This window comes from Platalea leucorodia, assembly GCF_965183815.1.
Source record: "Platalea leucorodia genome assembly, chromosome: 19".
NCBI classification, from domain to species: Eukaryota; Metazoa; Chordata; class Aves; order Pelecaniformes; family Threskiornithidae; genus Platalea; species Platalea leucorodia.
In genome coordinates this window covers 5,265,615-5,289,868 of record NC_138841.1, presented here as the reverse complement: position 1 = coordinate 5,289,868, position 24,254 = coordinate 5,265,615, and the positions used below count along the sequence as shown (strand labels likewise).

General features: G+C 55.9%; 1 protein-coding gene across 5 annotated transcripts; it reads left to right on the top strand.

The window, feature by feature from the left end:
- The first annotated feature begins 3,152 nt into the window (after window positions 1-3,152).
- On the top strand, window positions 3,153-22,800 carry TBC1D22B (TBC1 domain family member 22B). 5 transcript variants are annotated; one of them, XM_082330278.1, is made up of 15 exons: window positions 3,158-3,325; window positions 7,569-7,836; window positions 7,959-8,015; window positions 8,450-8,610; window positions 8,954-9,267; window positions 10,193-10,372; window positions 10,846-10,916; window positions 11,351-11,479; window positions 11,920-11,985; window positions 12,916-13,030; window positions 19,994-20,100; window positions 20,451-20,526; window positions 20,831-20,958; window positions 21,193-21,288; window positions 21,774-22,800. In XM_082330278.1, the coding sequence occupies exons 4-15, from the start codon at window positions 8,597-8,599 to the stop codon at window positions 21,900-21,902; spliced, it is 1,425 nt and encodes a 474-aa protein (XP_082186404.1). In that variant the 5' UTR covers window positions 3,158-3,325; window positions 7,569-7,836; window positions 7,959-8,015; window positions 8,450-8,596; the 3' UTR covers window positions 21,903-22,800. The 5 variants fall into 5 exon arrangements, with proteins under 5 accessions (XP_082186401.1, XP_082186402.1, XP_082186404.1 ...); XM_082330277.1 differs by having other exon boundaries at window positions 7,569-8,015; XM_082330279.1 differs by lacking the exon at window positions 8,450-8,610 and having other exon boundaries at window positions 3,159-3,325.
- Window positions 22,801-24,254: the final 1,454 nt, after the last annotated feature.

Sequence of the window (24,254 nt, the reverse complement as noted above, 5' to 3'; positions counted from 1 at the left end):
ACAAACGAAACCACAAAAACCTTTCCAGTGTGTAAAGCTGAGTCAAATGTAGCAGCTTCAGCTCAAGAAACATATTTTTAAAAGGGGTAATCAGAGTGTTTCTTTCATCCTTTTCCAAGCTTTTGGTCCCCTTCCTCCAGAGTAATATTTTTGTGTCCTTAATCACCGTGTTTATTACAGTTAGGAGGGGGTTAAGCGACCCGAAAAATGAAACAACAGCTCCTGTTTCAAATTGAAGCAGCCACTTCAGTTAACCTGAAATGACACGCAGGCACACGTGTGTGCATTTGAAGGGTGAGCGGGTTGCGGGGACGGAGATCTCACCCCGCTGCGAAAGCTGTGAGAAAAACAGAAGCGGCAAAATGTCATTTCAGGTCAAGCCCTGCTGAAATTCTTCATCTTCCCCCCCCCTCCCCGAAATAGGCAGGCAGGGCTGGGCCCCCCGGCACACGGGCACAGCTTTGTAAGCCATCGGTACCGACCCCAACGGAAACCGCCCCCGCGCTGCCAACCGCACGGCACGGATGTGCCACGGCAGCCGTAATCTCGGTGCCAGGCTACTACGCGTAGCAGATCGCTCGCTGTAGCATCCCTCTGTGTGTGCACGGCTGCACAGATGCATGGGTGCGTGTAGATCCCCCCAAAGCACATAGATTTGGCTCAGTTTGGCCCAGGTTGGCTCCTGCTGTCACTGGTTGAGTCCTGATGGCAATCGAAGCGCAACTGTGGATGGCGAGGACTTGGATTTCAGTCCTTTCCCCCATGATCTGGGTGGATTTTCCCTCTTTTTGGGGAGAGGAGCAGGATGTGGGCAGAGCGGAGACAACGAGCCAGGTGCGGAGGGGTCACTCTCCTGTCTCTCTAGCAGGGTGTTTCCAAACAAAGTCTTCGATAAAGCCGATAAATGAAGCATGAGATGATGATGTGTGAATTGTCATGGAAAAGCGGGAGGGAAAACTCCTCCAAGGAGGATCTGTCCCTCAGGCTGAGGGAACAGCAACGCTGACCCACCCTGCCTAGACGGAGGGGACAGCAGGCATCCAAAGGAGGCTTTGCAGGGATGCAGGGATGCCGAAAGTGACTCCAGGAGAGACGGACAGACTCTCTGGCATGCTCAGCCTCCCACTGACACCAAGGGCTCCCACTTTGATGTGGGATGGTTTCCATTTCTCAAAGTTCACAGTCGTGTTATGGGATGAAGTGATTTGCGATAACCCTGTTTGTTGCACCTTGTAGCCCACAGTTTTGAACTCTGGGTGGAAGGAGCATCATTTTCGCCCTGGATGTCTCCCTGTTGGGACCAGCTCCTTTCTGGAAGCTTTCCTAGTCCAACACAGCACCTCCTGATCAGAAGGGCAGTGATCCTGCAGCTGGGTACCTCAAAATTATCTATTTTTTGCCAGCTCTTGAGTTTCCCTTCTCCGCTTCAGCTTCGGGATGGGAAAAGGAACTGATTCTTCTCTCTCAGCTTTCGTTCTTGTTCAGAATCGAAAGCTGTCAGAGACCCTGGGCTCGCTGCCGGAGATCCTGGGCTCGCTGCCACGGTTTTGGGCTCGCTCTGCCCCCCGAAATATCTTCTTGTACTTCAAGAGCAGCTGATGGAAAGAGCAAGAACAGGTTGGGTCAGGGCGAAGCACCCAGGTGCCAGGCCAGGCCCTGCGGCGAGGCGCCAGCGACGAGCCTGTGCCGCCCTCTGCCGTCAGCCCCATCCTCCCAAAACAGGCTGGTTTTGCAGAAATGCGCCTGCTTTTTCATTTTTCTTCCTTTTTTTTTTTTTTTTTGAACACTCCCGACCCTCCTGTGTCCCGAAAGGCTCTCCAAACCTCTCCCCGAGTGCTCGGTGGGAGCCACGATCCCGCCAAGCCAGGCACCCACCCTGCGGGGATGGCGAGAGCCCTGCGTGTCCGCCCTAGCCGGGAGGCTGAGCTGGGGGTGATAATTATCCCTCTTCCGATGACCCCAACGCCTGAGGTACCCTGAGGGACGCCCAGCTCCCCTCCCGCCATTGCCCTGCCCTTCGCAAACAGGGGAAACTGAGGCACCTCGTGAGGAACTGACTCGTGTGGGGCACGGCCATGTCGGTGGCCTGACCGTGAGAGGCGGCTGCTAATTCACCAGGGGCCATCGCACGTTTGCCCCAGGAGCGGGAGGTCCCCACGTCCCCACAGCCCTGGGACGCTGGCGACAGCCGGCCCCATCCCGCCCTGCCCACACCCGGCGCCATCGAGGCCCGGTGGCTGCCGGCCACCCCCACGGCGGGGTTTCTCCTCAGGGCATGAGAGGGATGGCAGCGCCCTGGAGGCTGGCAGAGTCCCATGTCACTTGGGATGTTTGTGGTTTTTTGACATCTGCGGGGGTTTTTTTCCCAGTTTATCCCCGTTTATTCAGGGGGTGACTGCTTGCGCCTCACGGCTTGCCCCGTAATGGCGGCTCCTCCCTCACCAACGGTTGTCGTTGAGGGGACACCGCGGCACCGGGGCTCTGCTGGGGGCTGGAAATGGCCCCAAATGGCTTTGAATCCTTGAGGGGACCATAACAGCCGCGGGTGCCAGCGGAGCCACCCCGGGGTGCCACAGCTGGGCCCTGTCACCCTGTCACCACTCAGTGTGTCCCCCCCGCCCCGCTCATGGTTCTGTCCACCGGCTTCCCCTCGCGGCCCTGTGGGTGGTTTAACCCGCTTCCCCCCCCCGCTCTCTCCCGATGGTTTCGCCCAGGCGCTTGCTGGGCGTGTCCGTCCGCGTGTCCCCCCCCGCAGCGTGAATGGTCTCTCCCCTTCCCCAGGGCGGTGTTTAACCCTACCCGCCCTCCCCCTCCAGGCTCCCCGCTGTCCCCCGGCCCACGCAGGCACCGCCGCCTCAGCGCCGCTTTCCCGCCCCACTCCGTGCCCCTCAGTGTTGGTGGTTTGCTCCACCCTCCCCCCGCCCGGGGCGGGATGGTTTATTCCCTCCCCCCCCCCAGATGGTCTCTTCCTCTCACACGGCCCCACCTCCAGCCCCGCAGACCCCGCCTTTTCACTGACGTCACTCCCTCCTCCCTCTCGCGATTGGTCCATCCTCAACGCCTTGCCCCGAAGCGACCAATGGCGGCGCTCTCCCCGCCCGGATCCAAGATGGCGCCTCCGGGGGCTGCGGGCGGGCGGCGGTGAGGCGGCCTGCGGGGGGCCGCCGCCTTCCTCCGCGCTCCGCCGCTGCGCCGCGGGGCCGGCCGGCCGGTGGGCTCCTTCGCTCGCTGGCTGGCCGGCCGGGCCCGCACGTCCCCTCCTCTCCGCCATGGCGGCCGAGAGCGGCAGGCAGTTCTGGAAGCGGAGCGCCAAGCTGCCGGGCAGGTGAGTGCGGGCCTGGCCCGGCCGGTAACCGGTCGTCCCCGCCCCGGGGAAGGGGTGCAAGGGCCGCAGCCCCCCTCCACAGCTCGGCGGAGTTGGATAGGGGGGCTGGAGCAGCCGCTCCGCCTTGGGAAGGGGCTGTCAGGGGCGACCACCCTGGCTGTGGGGCTGGGGGCCCCGGGGTTCCCCCCTGCAAGGGTGGGGGGGTACCGGGGGTATCTACCCCGGGTATGGGGCAGGGGAGCCGGCTGGGGGCCCCGGGGTTCCCCCCTGCAACAGGGGGCGTGCCGGGGCTCCGCAGGCTATGGGGCAGGGAAATTTTGCTGGAGGAAGCCCCCCTGTGTAAGAGAAAAGGGTGGCACCGGGGCTGTCCCCTCATCCGTAGGGCAGGGCAGGCCGCGTGGGGGCTGCAGGGACCCCTGTGTGCACCCTCCGCCCCGTGGGAAGCAGGGTGGAGGGGGTCAGGGCCTTGAAGGACCCCCTGGCGTGGCCTCGGAGCCAGGGCTGTACCATCTTCCTTTCCATAGATATTGAAGAAACCTCATCCCTTCCCGAAGCCCTTAGAGGTGTCGCCTTGGGTGGCAGCAACTCTGTCCCAAACAGGTGCCCCTGCCAACGCATGTGCCCCCCCGTTATCCTCTCCTGTGCGGGGTGTCACTCCTGGTCCACCTCCCCTCAATACGAGGGACTGGGGGGGCTCTCTGTGTTCACCTCCCCCGCTTCGGTTCCTTTGGCTGTGATGTCCTGGTTCTTGGCAAGGCACCCACACTCACCTGGGGATGGGAAAAACAAGTGAAATGTCTGATTCAAGCGGTGTTTAGGAAGAAGAGGCTGGTGGTGATGAAGGAGATGCTCCCTACAAGGCCTTGGGAGCAAGGCTCCCATGGGGAGAGGGCACCCACCTCTCTGTGGCGGCTTTCACAAGTGCTGTTCCCGTTGGGTGCTCCTCACGTTTGCTCTCATTTGCCTTATCTGAACCCTGCCCTTCCCCTCCTGGTGTGTGAACGTAGCCTGAAATGCTTAGTTGGCTTTAAATCCTGCTAGGCCAGTTAAATCTCTCTTTCTAATGTGCTTTCACTTGGTTCTTTGTCGCTGCGCCGGCTCCCTCAGGTTGGTGGGACAATCCAGGTCTGTGGCAAGCAGAGGGAAAGCAACGAGCGTTACGCGTTCCTCCTCTTCTGTTCATGGGGAAAGAAAATGCTGTGCTCTCCCTGGGTCATTTTGTCTCCCGGTTGCTCCCATCCCTTCCCCGGAGGTCACAGCCGTGCTTCCAGCTGGTGGTCTTAGACAGCACCTCTCTTCTGCAGTGGGTGACTTCCAGCTTTGGCTTGGAAAGCTTAAACCAGGTGAACCGGTCTGGGAGGCAGCCAGTCCTGCCTAGACAGTACACTCCAACGTCACGTTTTTGGCAAAGTTTTCCCTGCTCCTAACTGGCTGCTTGGCAGATATCCTGCTGTCCAGGAGCCTTGTTACCACCTCCGAATACCCTGCGTGCCAGTCCTTTTCAGGGATAGTTACCAACAGGTCTTGGGCAACACAGCCACGAAAGGTGGAGGTGGGATGTGCTGCATCCATGGTTGCTGAACACGAAGTTCCCTTTCTTCTTTTTTGTCTGAGCTTTGAGAGATCTTCCCATACAGATTCTTGGCGCTCTCCTTTCTTTGCCCTGACAAGCTGGCAGAGGGAGGCTTTGTAAAGATTTGGAGACTGTGTTAGCTTCCTTTTCCGTGACACTTTGTGCATTTGGTCACTTAATTGTATTAGCTTTTAGTTGGTGCTTTTTCCCCTGTAGGTTTAGGGTGGCAGAACTGGTAAATGTTGTTTCATGTTTCCAATACTGCTCTGTGGTTTTTGCATTGGGAATTCTCGCCCCAGTAATTTTCTGGGGATGCGTTGGCAGGTTGGTCTAGTGCGTTACCTTGCGCGATGGGTTGTTTATTTCCTGCTCTTTAGAGAGATGGGCAACCAGGCTCTGGGGGATGGTGTTTAAATGCTGTTTTAAAAGGAAAGAAGCAGAGTCTACTAAGAATAAATGTTCTGTGTCCAAAGTGGCATTGAGGTTTCATGGATATGCTTTCTGCTGCAGTGTCAATAACCCACACCCTGCAGTGATCTCCTCCTGAGCGGTGTAACACAGATACCGCAGCCGTTGTACCAGACACTGAGCATACGGGTAACAAGAAATGCCTGTCCCAAAGAGCTTAAACCGAGACAGGACAGGGGACTCATCCAGTCAGTTTGGGAGCACAGCATCAGCTTGGGTCTCGGCTCCTGACTCAGTGCTGTGCATGAGGAGAGGTAGTGCCTGCCCTGAGCTTTCTGTCCATGCAAAAATTGGGTGAAGACAGCTTCAAACAGGGAGTTAAGCTTGGAGAGAGCAGATTCATCTAGCCAAGATGCATCAGGGAAAACCAGACAAGAGTGAGTAAATAGTTACTGAGCATCACTCGGTGGTATCACTCCCCTGCTTCAATTTTCTCAGCTGTAAAAGTAGGATGTGGTAATGCACCTTTGTGTGGAGCTGTAGGATCTGCTGGGAGTCAGCTACAGGGACCTGAGCTAAAGGAGCAGGATCGGGCATCGAGGGTACCACGGACACTACGGCACAAACTTGCCATCTGGCAGTTGTCCATGTGCTTGTGTATCTTAGAAGTCACCTGTTGCACACCTCGGAGCATTTGCACTCCTCTTGTCCAGCCTATTACACCCTCTGCACAGGTGGATAGGGCAGAGAATCGGCAAAGATGGGACAAACGCGGGGCGAACCTGCTTCATGCGGTGGTTGGAGCTCACCAGTGCAGGACGGTGGTGTTCAGCCCTGCCTCTGTAGCCTCCTGGAAATGAGACTGTCATCTTCAGCTGCTCATGTGGGAGCACAGGCTGATGAGCTGTGCAATTAGATCAGCTTGGGATGCTTTGTTTGGGGGAGCCTGAGTTCACATTCTTTGAAAAGAGCTGCTTGGGAGGTGGGACCCTCTGCAGTTGTATCAGCCGTTAGCCAGCGAAGGCATCAGCCGATTGCTTCAGAGCCCCAGGAAAGGGTTTCTTCACCCAGAGCTGGCCGCCACATCCCCTCCTCTATGGCTAACACACATTTGTTTGGCTTGTGAACTTCAGGCCTTCGCACGTGAATCAAAGCAGTCACCCATCGGCAGCGCGTGGATCCCTGTGCAGAGAGGAGCAGCGTTGTGACTGCTGTCACAAGACGGCGTGAGCTTGGTGCTGGGTATCGGAGAGGCTCTGCCAGCTCCTCTTCTGCAAGGAGCTGCCATGAGTCATTGGGAAACAGTGCTGATCTGGAGGGGTTGTTTTTCTTACTCCTGATAATCTGCTTGCTATGCCCACCCACGGGGGTGCCACTGCTTAATAGCTGTCCTGACTCCTAGATGCTAATTAGTCAGCAAACTCTTTCCTAGGCTTGATCACTGGTGGGTAAACACAGTGAGCCTTTTCAGCGTTTCCAGCCGCGAGGGACGGCCGCTGCAGCGACGAGCCCACCCCTCGCCGGGCTTCACCACCAGGATCTCTCTGTGCTGTGGTTGTTTCCATCCTCTGCCCTGGATCTCTGCATCTCTTCCCTGCCAGCTGGGCCTGTTGCTGCTGTCTCCCTGGTATCAACTGGTTCCCAGCGTGCTTTCCAGCTGCACCAGGCTGCCGTCCCCCTCCTACATGGCTGGGCTCTGCTCGTTTTACTGCTGGGCACCATCTGCAGCTCCTGGAAACCGGGCCAGCTCTGTTGACCCAAGAGGAGCTTGTCCCTTGTGTGCCAACTCTGAATGGGCCCTTGTGTCCGCCGTGGGATGCGGGGCTGTGCTGTGTACCAGGGGATGGGGAGGACTTGTTTTCCACAGATGGTTTTTCAGGGTGGAGTGGCTGTGAATAGTTACCCTCAGGATCCCTGTCTTGCGTCCAGAGCCTGTAAAACTAATGATGAGCACTCATCTAGTAGCTCTTCTCCGAGGTGATGCTCCCCGTGTAGTGCTTGCAGCCCTCGGGCTCCCTGTCCCACTAGTCCCATTCCCCAGGGATGGAGCCAAGGGACTGAGACGTGGTCACTCATTTCAGGCCACAAAGGAAGCAGTCAGTTAAGCTGGGATTTGGACCCGAGTCAAACTGGGTACCGTACCAGACGCTGCTTTGCTGTAGCCTTGGCTACAAGCCTGGGAGCCAGCGTGGGGTTCAAACCCTCAGGTGTGTTGTGGAAGAGCCCCAGTGTCACTGGCTAGAGTCTTTCCCTGTCCTGCAGGGCTCGGAAGCGTGAACTCCCAAGCCTGGAAATCCCCTTGACGGATAAGAGAATGAACGTCAGTGTATAAGGCAGGGGGACTGAGACACATGGTCAGAGTGAATTGGTGGTGCAGAAAAGAGCAGATCTCAAATCCCAGCTCAGGCTGGAGAGAGCCTAAGAGTTTAAACAAGGCTTCTCTTTGCTGGTGCAAAGAACAAATCTTCAGCTGAATGTGGCACTTTGGATTTAAAGCTTTGAAGACAGAAGGTTATTGAAGTTGCTTTTGGTCTGTATTCAGCTCTTGACAGCAAGCAAGAAGTGTGACCCCAGCCTAGGCTGAGGAGATTATTCGTGGGTGCTCTGTGGCTTTTTGCATTGTCTTCTTTTTTTCCTATCCTCTTCCTGCAGCATTCAACCTGTCTATGGAGCACAGCATCCTCCGCTGGATCCCCAGCTCACCAAAAAGTAAGTGTTTATCTTCTGGAGATGCAGGCCACAACGCTTTGCAGGTTTTTGGCTCAGCCCTGCAGTAGGTGGAGGTCTCCAGCATCCTCTGGCACTGTGATGTTCCAGCGGAGAAGGGCAGCAGTGGTGTGCAGTGCTGTCTGGAGTGCAGGGAAAGCTTATCTGCTGGTGCCCTTTATGGCCAGAAATCCGTATCGTACCAGCCACATCAAAGGAGACAGGTGTATTTTTTAGCAATGGTGTCTGAGGCCTCTGCTCCCCTTCAGAGACAGAAGAATTAAGGAAAGGGGAGGTAAAGCTGCCTGGCAGCTTTGAGGCTGCAGAATCGCAGCGCCTTTCCCAGCAGGAAAAGGCAGAGCTGATCTGAACGGCCTCCTTGTCTCTATCTCGTGCTGTGTAGCAGTGAAGGTTCCCCCTTTTCTGTGACGCTTCAGGTGGTGGACTTTGACTCCTGTAGCTCAAGGGTAAATGCGGAGGCTCCTGTGCCTGAGAAAAGAACCAGGCGGGTCTGTCTGCTGGGAGCCATCGCAGCTCTATCGGGAGTGTCCGCGAGCAGAGACCGGCTCCGTCTAACCTCTGCCATGCCTCTCCCCAGGTCGCAAGACTACTTTTGGGTGTTAATCTACCTGTTTTCTGTAGGGTGGGGGGAGGCGGAACTAGAGGAATTGTACGTCTCTCCCCTTTGCCCTTCTGAGCTGGGAAGCCTGGCGCCTCTCCAGCTGTCTGCTGGCACTGTGGCCTCCGTGCCCTGTCGTCATACCAGCTCGGGCTCTGCCTCCCGGCAGCAGGCAGTCCGGAGAGACTTAACACATTCCTTGGGTTTGGGAGGAGGAACGGGGAAACTGGAAAAAGGCTGATTGGAGTGAGGATGCAGGGAAGGAAAGAGAATGGACTCATCTGACAGCATTGCTCTGACACTGTTTCTCTCTGGCTCCCAGCTTCATCAAGGACCGCTCCAAGGTCAACGCGCTGCCAATGAAAAGCAAGAAGGCCTCCAGCTTTCACGAGTTTGCCCGCAACACCAGTGATGCCTGGGACATCGGAGATGACGAAGATGAGGACTTCTCTTCCACCTCTTCTTCTTTGCAAACTCTGAACTCTAAAGTGGCCAAGGCCACGGCCGCCCAGGTTCTGGAGAACCACAGCAAGCTGCGGGTGAAACCCGAGCGAGCCCAGTCCGCTCTCAGCGACATGCCCACCAACTGCAAGGTCATCAAGTCCAGCAGCGAGGCCCAGCTCTCCAGAACATCTGGTAAGAGCCGTCTTCAGGAGCAGCCTCCTGCTCCAGTGCTCTCCTGGTTGACTGCTGAACTCAGCCACTTGCTGCTACTCGCATGTTATGGGCAAGAGGCTGTAGCACAGCCCGTAAGCCCAACAGAGGCTTTCGCCTCCTTGTAGTATCCTGCACTCCAAGGAGCTGGTTTTGGAGTCCTGGCCTTAACGCTTCAGTCTCCTCTGCTGCTCGGTATCCTGCATACAGGCACGTCTGTCCCAGAGGATCCCGTCTTCTGGGTGCTAAGGGATTTCGGAGAGCTGTTAAGTTCTTGCTCAGGGTTGCTCACCATCTGCTTCCTTTGTGGCCCAGTGTGCTGCTCTTAGTAAAGGTCTGGATGAGGTCCTGTTGACCCCAGGTTGGGCAGGGAACTGGGCAGCATCAGCCCCTGCTTGCTCTGCCTTGTCGCAGGCAGACGGCTGCCTGTGCTCTGGAAGTAACCCAGCAGGTCCCTGCTGCCAGCAGGTGGCATTGGCAGCCCATCGCCTCCTCTCTGTGCCAGCAATTAGCTTGATCACTATTTAGATCAGAGACAAGCAGGGCAGATCTAAAGGTCCGTTCCTCCGGGATTCCCACGGGCTCCTTCTGCCTCATCTTCTGTATCCGTCTGCCCATGGCATCCCATGTGAAGAGGGAAGTCTGATCCACTGGCAGCTAGGTGTCTGGATGCAGGAGGAAGAAAGGGAAAGAGAAATGGGGGGGCAAAATGATGGAAGAGCCGCAACAGATGCTTGTGAACCGGCTGATCCCTCAGAGTGGGCCAGCGATGCTCTGTTTGCTGGGGCTGGGGAAGAGAAGGGTGAAATCTGCAGTGGCAGATCTCTGACGGTGGCCAGAGGAGTGAGGTAGGGTTGGAGAGGTGCGGTCTCCTTCCCTGCCTCACTGCAGCATCTGCTCCTTGCAGAGGAGGCCTGTGTGCGAACCTCCCTTCAGAAGCAGCAGTCCCTTCCCCTTCGGCCCGTCATTCCACTCGTCGCCCGAATCTCTGACCAAAATGCTTCGGGTGCTCCCCCCATGACAGTGAGGGAGAAAACCCGCCTGGAGAAGTTTCGGCAGCTCCTTTCCAGCCACAACACGGACCTGGGTGAGTGTGGCAAAATGGGGGTGCCTGCGGGTGGGAAGGGGGAGGCAGAGGGTGCCTGCTGCCCGCTTCAGGTTGCAATGGGGTCTGCTCCAGGGTGAATAAAATGACTACCTGCAGTGGGATAGTTGTGCAAACTGCTCTGCTGGCGGATGGTTATGTCCTCCACCAGCTGCCTCTCTGTTTCCAGTCTTTCTCCATCTTGCAAATGATGGTTGTGATCACTGGGGGTATTGGGCTCTGCATGAGAACTGAGGCTCCGGCAGCCGCCAGTCCTGTGGCCAGGCTGAGCTGAAAGCGTCTCTGTTCTCCCTGCTGCAGACCCACATCCCCAGTCATTGCAAACGTGGAGCCTTCCTGGAGGCTCAGTGTCTCCAGAGCCTGCAGGAGCAGACTGGGCTTTCCTCTCCTTCTAGGTGTAGTGGTGCCTGGACGTGCCTAGGATCTAATCCATTGCCACCACTGTCCGTTTGCAGATGAGCTGAGGAAATGCAGCTGGCCTGGTGTGCCCAGAGAGGTCCGGCCCGTGACGTGGCGTCTCCTCTCAGTGAGTACTTGGAGCTATGACGCAGGAATTTGGGGGGAATGTGCCAAGCCAGGGACATGTGCTCCTAGACCCTCGTGTGTCCCGTAAGCAGGTTTGCTCATGTTGTGTCTGTGCCCACCCTACAGGTGAGCTGTAGGGTTTTTTTTTTTGCTTGGGGAGTGTAACTGCTACATCCTCTTTGAGCACAAAGCCCAGACTGGTGCTGGGAATACGTGGTTCGCTGTTTTGGGAAACTGAACCCCATGAAGTTGGCTCGCTTCAAGATGAGTAAACACATCAGGGGCTGGGAAAGCCAAACCCCATGAAAGCTCTTTCCCCATCTCCCGAGTCTCTGTGCCCGATGCTTCCGGGAGCACAGCTGTCTGGCAGGATTTCAGGGGATGGTTTGTGGTGAGGTAAGAGGATCTGCCCTGACACAGGTTTTCCTGCCACAGGGTTATCTTCCCGCAAACATGGAGCGGCGAAAGCTGACTTTGCAGCGTAAGCGGGAGGAGTACTTTGGCTTCATCCAGCAGTATTACGATTCCCGGAATGAGGAACACCATCAAGACACCTACCGACAGGTACAAGCCCTCTGTCTGTTGCCTGGCTTTCTGCCTTGGTATATCCCTTTCCTTCCTCTTGCAGCTGGGGTCATGCTAGGACTTCCTCTAGCTGTAGCTATTAGGAGTCTTCTCCTTGGGGATGGGGCACCATGCTTCTGTCCGTTTTCTTACAGGTATTAGTTTAAGCCTTCCCTAAATTGATCTGATAACTCGATTTCAGACCCCAGCTCTTTCCCAGCTCTGGCCACCTGCCCACACCTGAGCAGAGGAGACTGGAGATAAAACCGTAGATGATTTTCTCAGTGCAGCTGTCATCTGTAGCCCTCGCTGCGCTTGTCAGCAAGTGCAGATCTCGCTTGGGGGGACACTCAGGGGTGGATTCCCCTCTGTTAGCCTGTGAGGAGCTATTGTGCCCCTGAAGAGCACAGCTGGTGTGTGTAACCCACGCTCTCTTCCAGATCCACATCGATATTCCAAGGACCAACCCTCTCATCCCCCTCTTCCAGCAGCCGCTCGTCCAGGAGGTAAGGGGGAGTGAAGCTGCTGCCCCACATTTGCCGTGGGGGGTGTGTGTGGAGTTAGAGCAGCGCTGCCACTAGTGCGTTAGCTTCGCGGGGAAACTTCCCTGGCTGACAGCTCCTGATGCAAATACCTGCTGAAACTGTTTGGTCTTGTCCCATGTTTCTGAAACACATCAGACTTGGAGCTTAGGGGTTATGAGATCAGCTCTTTTGTGGCGAGATGTAGCCAAGAGTTAGTAAAAGACCCGAAGCTTTTTCTTTGAGACAAATTCAAGGCACTTGAACCAGAACGGATCATCAGTTCTGTTCTGCTACGAAACCTCTTTTGTGCGAAGCAGTATGTGAGAAACCCAGGTAGGGATGGGTTTGAGAGGTGGCCAGGAGGTTTGGGCATCTGTCCTCTTTGGAAACAAGCTCAGCGCGTGTATGTGGTATGTCAGCGCTTGGTGTCCTGGGGCTGGGGCAGTCTGGAAATAACACATTGGTTGTTGGGGGGAGGCTGCTCTGTTGGGAACTATCCCCATCTGTGATGTTTTGCTGGGAGTACTGTGCGGATAACGGATAACAGCCTTAGCTTTCCACATGATGTTCAGCAAGGCGTGCTGCTCTGCTAATAAGCAGCCCTGTCCTATGGGTGGAAGGGTCTTAAGGCACCTGGATCATGAAAAGTTGGGTCTGCATTTCTTCAAGCAGAGGCTTTGATGGGGAGCCTAGGCTGCCTTGTTCTGTAAAGTGTGGGCTGGCCTGTGTGGGGGATCTGTGGATCATACAGGAGTCTCTCCTAGGACTTTTATGCTTCTTATCTTACCTGTGTTGCTGCAGAAGAGCCTGTCAGCGCATGGTCTCCACTCCCTAAGCTTAGCAGTTATGCTTTTCTGCCTTTCCTTTGTGCACGGCTAATGCAGGTACCTGCTTTCCCTCATTCTTCCCTAGATCTTTGAAAGAATCCTGTTTATCTGGGCCATTCGACACCCAGCCAGCGGCTATGTACAGGGAATCAATGACCTGGTCACTCCGTTCTTTGTTGTGTTCCTCTCTGAGTATGTTGGTAAGTGACATTTGCTGTTTGAAGCACGGTGCTGCCTCTCAACCACGGTGTTTGAAATGGTGTGAAGTGCTGGCATCAGAAAAGCTTGCCTTGCTAGAGGAGATGATGTGTTCTTCCTTCAGCGCCTGTGCCAGGCTGGAGAGGCATCTTGACCTCTTACTGTATCTTTGCTGCCTGGTTGAATTGACTTCAGTTTCATAACCTTGCTGAGCTCCACGGAAGTTGAAGTGCTGAGGGTGATTTGCATTTGAATGTATTTAACATCCTTACAGCTTGGAGGAGAAAGGGGTCTTTTAGGTGCTGAGGGAGATTGGGGGAGAGTCTTGCTCTCAAAGCTTGGGCTTGGAGCTAGTTCTTGTTCTAGGAGGAATGAGTGAAGTATAAAGAGACCCTGCTGAGAATGTAAAATAAACTATTTAAATAAATATTCCTGTCCGGTGCTGCTAGTACAGGTGTGTTTCTCAAGCTGAGAGTTTCAGAAAGCAAATTGATTTCTCCCTGCTGTTTTTGGCTTTCTTGTCAGCCAGTTGCTTTTAGCCCGAGATCAAGTCATTTCCACCTATAGCATTTTTATTCTTTCTGCAGCTCTAGCTGTGTTTTGGGGTTGACATTAATGCGGGATGCTGTAATCCCTATGCCTAAAGGCTCTTAGTTTTCACTGTAAAGAGAAGGAAAAAGGAATTTATAGAACTGTATTAGTGACAGAGAAATCCTGTTGAACAAATGTTTTTAAGGTCTGATCCAAAGCTTGTTGAAGTCAGTGGAAGCCTTCCACTACCTAGCTAAGGTCTTTGTAAACTAGTACTGATCTGCCTCTTCTGAGGACCTTGCAAAGAGGTAAGCCACCTCGGTTTCCCCTGTGGTAGCTAGTGTGGCCAGGATTGATCCCTAGCTGTTGCTCCTTACAGCCTGAAGGAGAAGGCACAAACTGTGGCTCTGCTACCAGCTGGTGTAAATTCCCTTTCCTGGGAGGTCAAGAGCCTGTGGAGTCGGGTCTGAGTGGGTTCTGTTTGAGTGGCTTCTCCCGTGCCTTATTGCTCAAGTGGCATCGGTGGCACTTAGTCTTGGCAGAGGCCGGTTGCTCAGGATTGATTTATAGGGTTAGAAGCAGAGCTGTGCACACAGCGAGTTATCTGTGCAAGAAGGGAGCTGGCCTGAAGCACCAGAGCTGCCTGCGGGTACCTGGTGTGACTTCTTGCAGTTCTGTACTGCGTTGGGTGTCGGGGCTCAACTCTCTGCATGTGGCTGCAGAGTTCACGCTGTATCGGACCTCTCTGTCTCTTACTGGAGCCGTGCTGCTCACCATCTTCCAGGGCTGTTTTCTCCTCCAGCTGAAGCTTTCTCTTTGAATGTAGCCTTCTTGTTTCCAGCTATTTCTGAAACTTGTGTTGGAGGGAAAAAAACAAAACAAAACACAAACCTCTGCGTGAGACCTGTTGAGCTGAATTTGGCTGAGCAACATCACGCAGCCCCTTCTGTCCCCAGAGCCTGGGATTCGAAGCCGGCCTTTAGGTCACAAGCTGTCTCGGTGGCTACCTGCTCCCTGGTCCGGCTGCACAGCAGTCAGAGTTTAAGGACAGGATCAGTAATTGCCTTGAATGTACGTGGGGAAAGAACTGGCAGTGCTCAGTGTCCTGTAACCCCTTTTGCAACAGGATTTAAGTCGCTGGCTTGGAGCAGCTTCTTCTCTACAGCTGCCTTTGCTGACAGGCCCTGAAGAGCTGGTGCTGGGCAGGGCAGGTCTGGAGGCTCTCCGTGTTGGATCACTAACTCTCAGGATCCCTGGATCAGCCAGGTCTGCGCTGCACCCGAGTCCTTGCAGCAGGAGAGCCAAAAGAGGCCTCGCACAGTTTGGTAATCCTTGCACAGCACGTGCCAAGGGAAAACTCACCTTTCCACGGGGAATCTCTTGTTCAAAGGAAATTCTTCGAGCTGTATCCCCCTTGGGAAAGGGGACAATCTGTGTGGCTCCGGCAGCCCCTGCCCACAGAGCCGCTGAGGGCTCGTACACCTGTGTGTCATCTGAGGGTACTTCCACATTCAAAAGTGTGTGTACAATTGGCCCGAAAAAGTTTCCCTCGCCTTTCCTTGAAAGCTGGCTCTGGGAAGTTGGCACCAGCACTGGCTCCATCCTCAAACCTCGTGGGTTTGCTGCCCCTACTTTCCTGGCTGTGCTGCCAGCTGGCTCCTACTTAGCTGCCCACCGTCTTCCCTGGGATGTTTGTGTTAGAGCCTTTGAAGGGCTGCCTCCGGCAGCAGCTGACTCGGCAGGACCGTCGCAGCTCTCCGGGACCGTGGTGTGCGTGTGTGATTCAGAGCTGACAGGCGGAGGTGGGAGTTAACAAGCTGTTGACTTTGGTTAGCTGTTCAGCACAAGGCCAGGCTGACACCCTGGTCTTCTACTGTTCAATCTAGTGGCTTCTCACATCGCAGTCACCTCTGATAACAGGCTGGTCCCCGCCTCCAAGTTCACTGCAGACTTCTAACCCATCGTCCTGTGCTTTGGGCAGGCATTGCATTCGCAGACAACAAATCAACATTTGTACAGATAAATTAAAATCTCCTTGGTGCTCATCAGCTGATTGATAGTGTCTCCATTATACATCAGTTACTAGACCAAGGCTTAAAACATCCTTTAAGAGGGCTTGACTGGCTTCCCGCCAAGGGCTAGAGCGTGTCCACGGGGAAAAGGTGGGTGGTTTGGGTAGGGGATGGTCTGTAGCCTATCAAACACATTCAGGGAACAATTTGGCAGCTTCCTTTCATTGAAGTTGACACAAGCAATGAACCAACAGACAGCAGTAACCCAGCAAACTCCCAGGCCTTTGTGTGCAGAGGGATTAAACACAGCTCGGGGTAGGCTGGATTTGGGAGCAGGAGCAGGAGCAGCTTGGCTGGATTTGGGAGCAGGGCCCTGCTGCTGTGTCTTTGACTCGGTGGCTTTCCACCCTCTCTGTAGAAGGTGTGGGGAGGAAGGGTGTATGCCTGTCCAGGTCCTGAAGGAGGCAGACAGATCAGTGAGTGCAAAACATTGGCAGGAAGCTATTTCTTTTGGATGCTTAGGGAACTGGATGACCCCATTATTAACTTGTGTCTCCCTGGCCTCACTGAAAGGGTCCCATTGATATTGCTTCCCTCTTCTGTCCGAGCATTGCCTTGAATCCACTGTGTGTACCCCTTTGACCAGCTTCAGAGAATACCACCTAGGCTGAAGCAGGGAGAAGCAGCTCTTCCCCAGAGCTCCCACTCCCCGTGTCTGAACTCCCCTGCCCGCTTCTCCAGCACCAGTCAGGACCCGTTGCTTTTCCTGTACTTGCACCTAGTCTGGACGCGAAACTCTATGTGCTCCTTGCAGGTGCTGTGCAGCTGTGAGCCCTTGGCAGATGGGATAGATTTAACCGCTGTGTTTTCCCCTTTCCCCCAGCATGGCAAGCTGGCTCACCTTCTCATGTGATGCTCTACCTGCCTTCTGCACGAACACGGCTGCCTGTGGGCCCCTGCCACTGCCAGCTCCATAGCTGGAGCTATTCCTCCTCCCGGCTGATCGATGGCTTCTGCCGCAGATTGCTGAGCACTGCTTGTTTTCAGCTGGTGCTGCCATGAGGAAGAGCTCGAGGGAGGTGTTGAGGCTGCAGGAGCAGCTGAGCCTGCTGTTGCTGCCCTCCAGACGCGATGGGCGCAGGCTGCCAGTGCCGCTGGGGAGGCAGAGCTTGAGCGGTGAGGAGGGAGAGAGGCAGTCTGGCATCCGAGGAATTGGGGCAAGAGATGGTACCTCAACACCTGCCAGAGGAAACCACGTGCCCCTTTTTCCAGGTGATCAGAGAGGTCCCAGCAAGCACAGGGATGCCGAGGTGTCAGTCCTGCTAAAACTGCCTCCCAGCTCCGGTCCTGCAGCCCCTCCTGCTGCATTGAGCCACTCCCAGCTCTCATGGCTTTTGTTTGCATTTAAAATGGCAGTGGCAGAGCGCAGAAATGAGTTCAGCATCCACAGGTAGCATCAGTGCTGGCCCCTGCACCCGCCCCCAGTGCTGTCTGCCCATCTCGGCATACAAGGCCACTTCCATCCCCAATTCAAGGCCTGGCTTAAGGGATTGTCCTGGCTTTGGGACCTGTTCGGCATTTCACCAAGTCCATAGAGGGGAGCAGTGCCATGGGAAGTATTGCTCTTTGTTACTAAATCCTAATGACGGTTAAATGAAGACTCTCTTTCCCTGTGGGCAGGAGCAGAAGTGGAGCTTGGATGAAGAGAAGGGGAGCCTTCTCCCTGGGTGTCACTATTCACACTGTGACTGACCCAGCTCAGGCTGTAACATCAGCCCTGTTCTGAACTCCAGTTGTGCCCTGGGCCTGTTGCTCACTGCATGCGGTGCAGACTTGCCCATTACTATGCAGAGCTGTGAGCTGAGACTGGGTTTAACTGCTCTCCAGGCATCTAGTCCTACACCGAGGCCCAGCTGCCAGAATACGGGGAGTCATTAAAGCTCCCCTACGGAAAGCAGGGATGTGGGAGGCTGGAGCCCTGGCTCTTCTAATATGCTGCAAGCTGTGCCCTGCCTGGCATTTGAGGCAGGGGTTCAAGTGGGACTGTGATGTCCCTTTTCCTGTGTCAGCCCTGAGTCCTGTCAAAATGTCACTCACAGGAGCTTTGCTTTCCCCAAGCCCCAGCTGCCCTTGGGCACCCTGTGGCACTGGCAGCGGTGTCCCGGCTGCCTCCAGCCCAGCCACAGGCGGCTGTCACCGTGCCGCTGGCACCCTTTCAGTCCCTGTCAGAGCCATATGTTGAATACCTCACTCCTTTCCACGGGGTCTCTTCTGTGGTGCTGCTGAGCAGATGTTTGTGCTGAGCCACACACTCCAGAGACTTGGGGTTTTTTTTCAAAGCTCCTTGTGTTGGCTCATGTTGGGGGTCTCCTACCACGGTTTTGCATTGACACCGGGGTGGTGGCAGGGTTGCTGCTCTTGTCCCCTTACCGGTGCAAGCAGCAGGGTGTTCCCCATCACCTGCATGGGTCACCACATCCCCTTCTCCATCGTGGTCCTCATGCCTGGTGCTGCACTGGGAGGTCTTCTGCATGAGGCTCGTTCCTGTGTGGCTCAGCCTGCCTCTCCCACCAGTCCTGGCCGTACGTGTGTGGCCTTGTCCCACTCCTTTGCCTGCCCATCCTCTGTGGGGGAAGTTATCTAGGGAAGGACATGGGTATTAAACAGATATTGCCTACCTTTCTTATTACCTGGAATATTTGAGAGTGGCTGTGGAGAAGCCAGCAGAAGAGTGATAGTTCTGGATTATGACCTGCAGCTGGAAAACAGCTTTGCTGCTCTTTCTGCGGTACAAGATTGCCAGATTAATGCAGGGTTAAGCCCTTGCTTGTCCCTAAAGCTCTGGGTGGCAGTTTGCTCTGGAGCTGAGCTCTGCCCCAGGGGAGGAGCAGAAGTGGGAGCAGCATTGGAGTCGCTGGCTCCGCACTTAGCATCCTCCTGCGGGCAGGATCTGTGAGCGTCGGTTTTCACAGTGCTGCCGACCTGCGACAGCTGTCCTGCGGCATATCTGAGCCAAGAGGGTGGCCCAGCTCCAGCCCCAAGCCCAGTCCTCTCCCTCTCTTGCTCTTTTCCAAGCAAGATCAAAGATGCTTGTTCAGATTTCCAAGCCTCTGGGTTTGGAAATGGGCCAGTTTAGCCCTGGCATCTGTTGATCCGATTTAGCAGCATGACAGCTCCCTCCGAGGCTTCCATCAGCAGCATGACGGGCGCTCTGCTCCCGAGGAGGAAGGGAGGGAGCTGCTGAGTCGGCTGAGCCAGGAGGGCCAGACTTGTGTCTCCTGACTGCCTCCTCCCTAGCTTCCACTGCCTTCCCATGCCTGTTGCCCTCTACAGCCTCCAGGTTATGGTGAGCCTGGCCTGGAGCAGGTCATCTCTGCTCCAAACTCAGCCAGCATCGCTGCCATCCCACCCTTGAGGCATCTGATCTCTCCCTTGCCCTTCCTGGGGGTTCATAACCCCATTTAAAAGCGAAGGCAGCCTTTTGCACTCTGTGAGTAGGCTTTGGGGACAGAGCTGCCAGTAACCCTTGTGCTCTCAGACCCCCAGTTCACTGGGTTTGAAAAACAAGCTTGCACAAATCTCTGCTTCCCCCCCAGCAAGGCTCTTCCGTGCATGGGGCTGCTGCTGTTTGCTGCAGCTCTCCCATCAGCCGGGCTCAAGGAGGAGAGGCTCTGTGAAGCTGAGCAGTCTGTTTGCCACATGGCCCTGCTGTCAGGCTCTGTGCTGGATTTAACTTGGAGCCTTTTGCTCTCCAGGAAGATGTTTGTGTGCTTTTGGGTCCTTGCAACTGTGCCCAGGAGTCCTGCTCTCCTGTAGAGGTTTCTGAGGCTTTGGCAGTTCTTCTTCATGGGTCCGCAGAGTTGGCAGCCGCTTTTTGGGTGCCTCTGTTGTGCTTCAATCCTGGGATGGTGCTGATGAATCCGACTGGGAGTGGGAACTGAGCTGCCTTGTGCTGCCCCAGGCCAAAGGCAGCCTTTGCTTCCCTAGTTTCTGGCTGCATCGAGGGATTCACCTCTCCTGGTTCTCCCTGTGGTGCTGCCAGCTGGCAGAGACCTGCCGTCACCCAGGGCGGGATGCGCTCCAGCAAGAGGGGTCCCACGTGCCAGGGGCTTTGTCCATGCACATCCCTCGCCCCAGAGGGACAACAGGGGCGGCGCTGGGGGATCCCTCCTGCCATCCACTGGGTAGCTGGGCTGGGTTCAGATCATGGCCGCTGAGTCTTTTGGGGTCCTTCAGCCCTTCGCCTCGGCTGGAGAAGGAGTGCATGGGTGCTGTGCTCTGTGCCAGGCAGGCCGCTCACATCCTGCAGGGAGCCTTGTAGTGCCTCTTGCCCTGCCTTGGCTTGATAAAGCCCCTCGGTGTGTCCCGAGAGCTGCCTGGTGTCCCCCGTCTTCCTGATGCTCTTCCCTCTCTGTTTTGCAGAGGAGGATGTGGAGAACTTTGATGTGACAAACCTGTCGCAGGATGTTTTACGGAGCATCGAAGCCGATAGCTTCTGGTGCATGAGCAAGCTGCTGGACGGGATACAGGTGAGCCTCCTCTGGGGCCGCGGAGGTTTCTCTCCCCTGGCTGGCGTAGCAGTGCAGTCATCTTCTCTCTGTGTTTGGGTGAGCGCTCTGCATGTCCTAGCATTAGGGAGATTTTGCTACTTCACTGAGCAAATCTGTGGGTAAAATCCTGGGGAAATAAGATGCTGCAGCTGTCCAACCGGCACTGTCCTGACTAGGGACTTCACAGCAGGCAGGTGATCCTGGTGCTCAAGAGCCACATCTGCTTGGCTCATGGTGATCTCAGCTCCCTGCGAAGCTGGGGATCTGGTTTTGGTCATTTCTAGCTGCTGTTAGAGCTGCTGCTTCTGACTCACGGCCTCTTCCTACAGGATAACTACACCTTTGCACAGCCGGGGATCCAGAAGAAAGTCAAAGCCCTGGAGGAGCTAGTCAGCCGGATCGATGGTAGGTGACAAGGGGATCTGAGCAGGTCCCAACAGCGGCGGGCCTCCTTTGCAAGTAGTACCCTTGGGGCAGGGGTAGACACTTGCCTACAGCACATATAGAAGCAGGGCAGGGTAGGGTCAGCCAGAAACGTGCTGGGGTCAGGGCTTTTCTGGCTAGGTAGCACAGGGTGAGGAGCGGAGGCATTTGGGAGAGCAAGGTCTCAGCCTGGAAGTGCATGAAAGCAGTGTGTTGGGGGCAGTGCCTTGTGCGGGAGCTGGGGCACTGTGGTCCCCAGGTATGTAAGTGAAATGTGCTGTTTCAGAGCAGGTACATAATCACTTTAGGAAGTACGAGGTTGAATACCTGCAGTTTGCCTTTCGCTGGATGAACAATCTGCTTATGAGGGAGCTGCCTCTTCGCTGCACCATCCGCCTCTGGGACACCTACCAGGTACGCAGGCTCCCGCTGCCTTCCCTGCTTGGCTGGTCACTGTGGGGCCAATTCCCTGCACACGGGGGGCCGGAGCAGCACTGTGCAGCTGGGAAGATGAGGGAAGCGAAGCAGTGTGGCCCCGGGACATTTGTAGCCAGCTGGGTGATGGGTGGCCCAGCAGGACATCTGTGCCCAGGGAAGTCGTGCTCCAGCTGAGCTGCAGGAGCTGACCCAGAGTTTTGCTGTCCGCAGTCGGAGCCAGAAGGATTCTCACATTTCCACCTGTACGTCTGCGCCGCCTTCTTGATCAAGTGGCGGAAGGAGATCCTAGATGAGGAAGACTTCCAAGTAAGTCCCTGGGGCTGGGGGTGATTCCCTGGGGTAGAGGGGAGGGAATTGCTCTGGTTGGGAGCCCAGCGTGGACACAGTCAGCCATCTCAAAGCTGGCTCCAAGATCAGCCAGTCTCAGGATCTTTGCTTAAAAGTAACTTCTGAGCCTCAGCGCTCAGGATAAAGAACTGAGCTGTTGGAGGGTTCAAACATCAAATTCCAGCTCTTCCCTGGGCTCAAGCTTTGATCATGGTAAGTCCCTTTGTGTTTGCCTTCGGGTGTCCAGCTGTGGTAGCACCCTTTATCTCAAGGGGTTTTTGGGCATCTGAGGTGCTTCGCCGATTTGGATCTAGACATGAGCACAACTTAATTCTGTCTCTGAGCCTTTCAGACCTGCGAGTGTGGTGAGCAAAAGTGATTGAGTGCTGCTGCCTCTGGTCGTGCCACCCTGCTCTGAAGCTGTACTTCAGCTCCCCCAAACTAAACACCTTCCCCTCTTTCAGGGCCTTCTAATGTTGTTACAAAACCTGCCCACAATACACTGGGGTAACGAAGAGATCGGACTCCTGCTCGCCGAAGCCTACAGACTCAAGTACATGTTTGCAGATGCCCCCAATCATTACCGCCGATAGGTGCCAGGACTCGACTCCCTCCTCTCCCCCACGCCCACCCCCTCGTCCTGGCCCGATCTGATCACTGTGGCATTTTTGTCGTCCCAAGTCCTCGGACACTCCGGCTGGGAGCTGCTCCTCGCTGTACAAAGCTCACATTGACTCTTGTCTTAACTCTTAACGTGTGCCTGTCTGCCACTCCATGCGCCTGGATGTGCCACTCCAACGACCGTCAGTATTTCACGCCGTGCCGGTGGCTCGAGCCAGGGAGAGAGGCATGAAGGGGCTGGGGGGGGGCAGCGTTACAGATGAACTGAGCTGAGGATGAAGCCCTGCTGTCCTCTCCACCCCTTGCCCTGGGCTTCTCCGGCTGGGACCACCTTGGCTTCGCTGCCTCGTGTTAACCTGCCACCACGTGCGCTGCCCCATCTGCTCCCCTCCTCTCTTCGACACCGTTCACTCCAACTCCCAGACGAAAATGCCTTATCAGAGACCCGCCTGGCTGGAAAAATCCTTCCCCCCGAGGGCGGCAGGGCAAGAAGTTTCTCTCAGGGCCTAGCTTCGCTCCGAGTGTCCAGAGACCCCAAGCACTTTGTGGGTTCACGAGAGAGCCCCTCGCACCTGCCCTCTCTCCTTCTCTCCATCCTCTTCACCTCCCTCTCCCCCAGGGCACGGGGCGGGCACGGCGCAGGGGGGACCAACTCCATCCACGCACGCCAGCTTGACGGGACTTTTGGTGGCTGATGTGCTGTCGGTACGGCCCCCTCCGGCGTGGTGGGGAGGCGCGGGGCGGGCTGGCAGGGGAGCAGCACCTCCCGAAACCCCCTTGCAAAGCCCCCCGCTCCTCCGAGGCGTTCTGTGTATATTGTGTTCTTGTGTATATGGGTCAAAGATGTACAATATACGTCTTCTGTTTGTAGCAGATAATGATTTTATATTTATAACGTGCACCCCTTGTTCTCCCCATCCTCTCCACACCTGGGAAGGCTGCCTGGGTATGGCATCGCAGGGCTTTGGACCCCTCCAGAGGTGGGGGGCATTTCGGAGCTGCAGGTATTTCTGCCCCAGCGTGGTTTTGCAGTGTTGGATCTGCCAGGAAGAGGTGCAATAGGAATACGGATCTCAAGGCTTCCCCTACAAAGAGGATTCAGGCGTTTAAAGGGGATGGGAGCTCCCAGTGGGAAGCAGGGAAGAGCCGTGTCGAGGAAACAGGGTATCGGGGCTCATCGGCTGCTGGCATGTGCCCCTCGGAGCGCTGCAGGGCACAGCCGTGCCGGTGCCGCCGGTGGGACACTCCGGGGAGGAATGATCCCGGATCCGGCACCGGCTGCCCCCAGTGCTCCCCGGCCCTGCGGACACATCCTCCCCGGGGCTTCTCCCGCAGGGCCGGCGAGGACCGGGCTGGCCTCGCCGCCGTCTGCTTTTAAATCAACCCAATCGCGAATGGTTTAACGGGCTGTTTTCTTCCCGCGGGCAAGCACCGTCCACCTCGTGCCAAGGGCTGGATGTGAGAGGGCGTGGGGGCACAGGTCCGGGCCAGCCCGGGCTTCTCCCGGCACTCCCGCGGGGCGACGTGGGCTACCTTGGCAGGGCGCGGAGGTTCCCGGTCCCTCCGCTTTCCGTTGCTGTTCCCGGTGGGAAAAGGCAGCAGGCCATGAGGCCGGGGCCAAGCATGTGAAACGCGGAGCCTTGTTGCCAATAAAACTCCAAACAGTGTCTCAAGAAATCGCTTTCCTAACCTGGAGTTGTTTTTCTCAGGCATTTGGATTTCTACTTTATTTTTGTGTGTGCCTTTTGTTGTTTTCTCTGAGAGGCAGACCTGGTGGTCCTCAGTTTAACATGAATTAAAAACAAAAAAAAGAAAAAAAGCAACAAAACCCCAAACCAACAACTGAACTGTGTGGTCTGGCAAGTGTTTGCGGTGGGGCTGGGGGCGGTGAGTCCTTGTTCGGCCTCACGAGGGGCTTGGGGCACGTCGCCTACCCACCGTGTGCCTCAGTTTCCCCAGCTGTAAAAGGAGGGGGGAGGGTTCTCCTCTGTATCTTGCTGGGGGACGCGGTGGTGGCATCCGAGTTTGCTGTTGGTCAGAGCAGCTTATGGGAGGATCAGCCTTTTATGGGAGGGAAACCTTTACCCCTCCCAGTTGCCTCCTATCCCCTATTAATTACTTTTTAAAGTTCAATGGAGCGGAACAAATATAATTACTGCTGGGTGAGGCTAATTACCTGCATTTGGTGCCCAGGCTTTGTTATCATCGATGGCGAAGGGCTGGCTCTCCAGCTCCTTCCCCCGGGTCCCACCGGGGCTGCGCAGCCCCCGTCCCCACCCAGGGTTTGTCCCCCACGGGCCCGGGCACCTCCTGCGCCCCGCTCC

Bases quoted from the DNA above. Each gene is read 5' to 3' on its own strand.
- TBC1D22B (XM_082330275.1), top strand. From the start codon at position 3,270: ATGGCGGCCGAGAGCGGCAGGCAGTTCTGGAAGCGGAGCGCCAAGCTG. The intron at 8,016-8,953 runs GTAAGTGTTTAT...TCTGGCTCCCAG, and splicing joins GATCCCCAGCTCACCAAAAA to CTTCATCAAGGACCGCTCCA. The intron at 10,917-11,350 runs GTGAGTACTTGG...TTCCTGCCACAG, and splicing joins TGACGTGGCGTCTCCTCTCA to GGTTATCTTCCCGCAAACAT.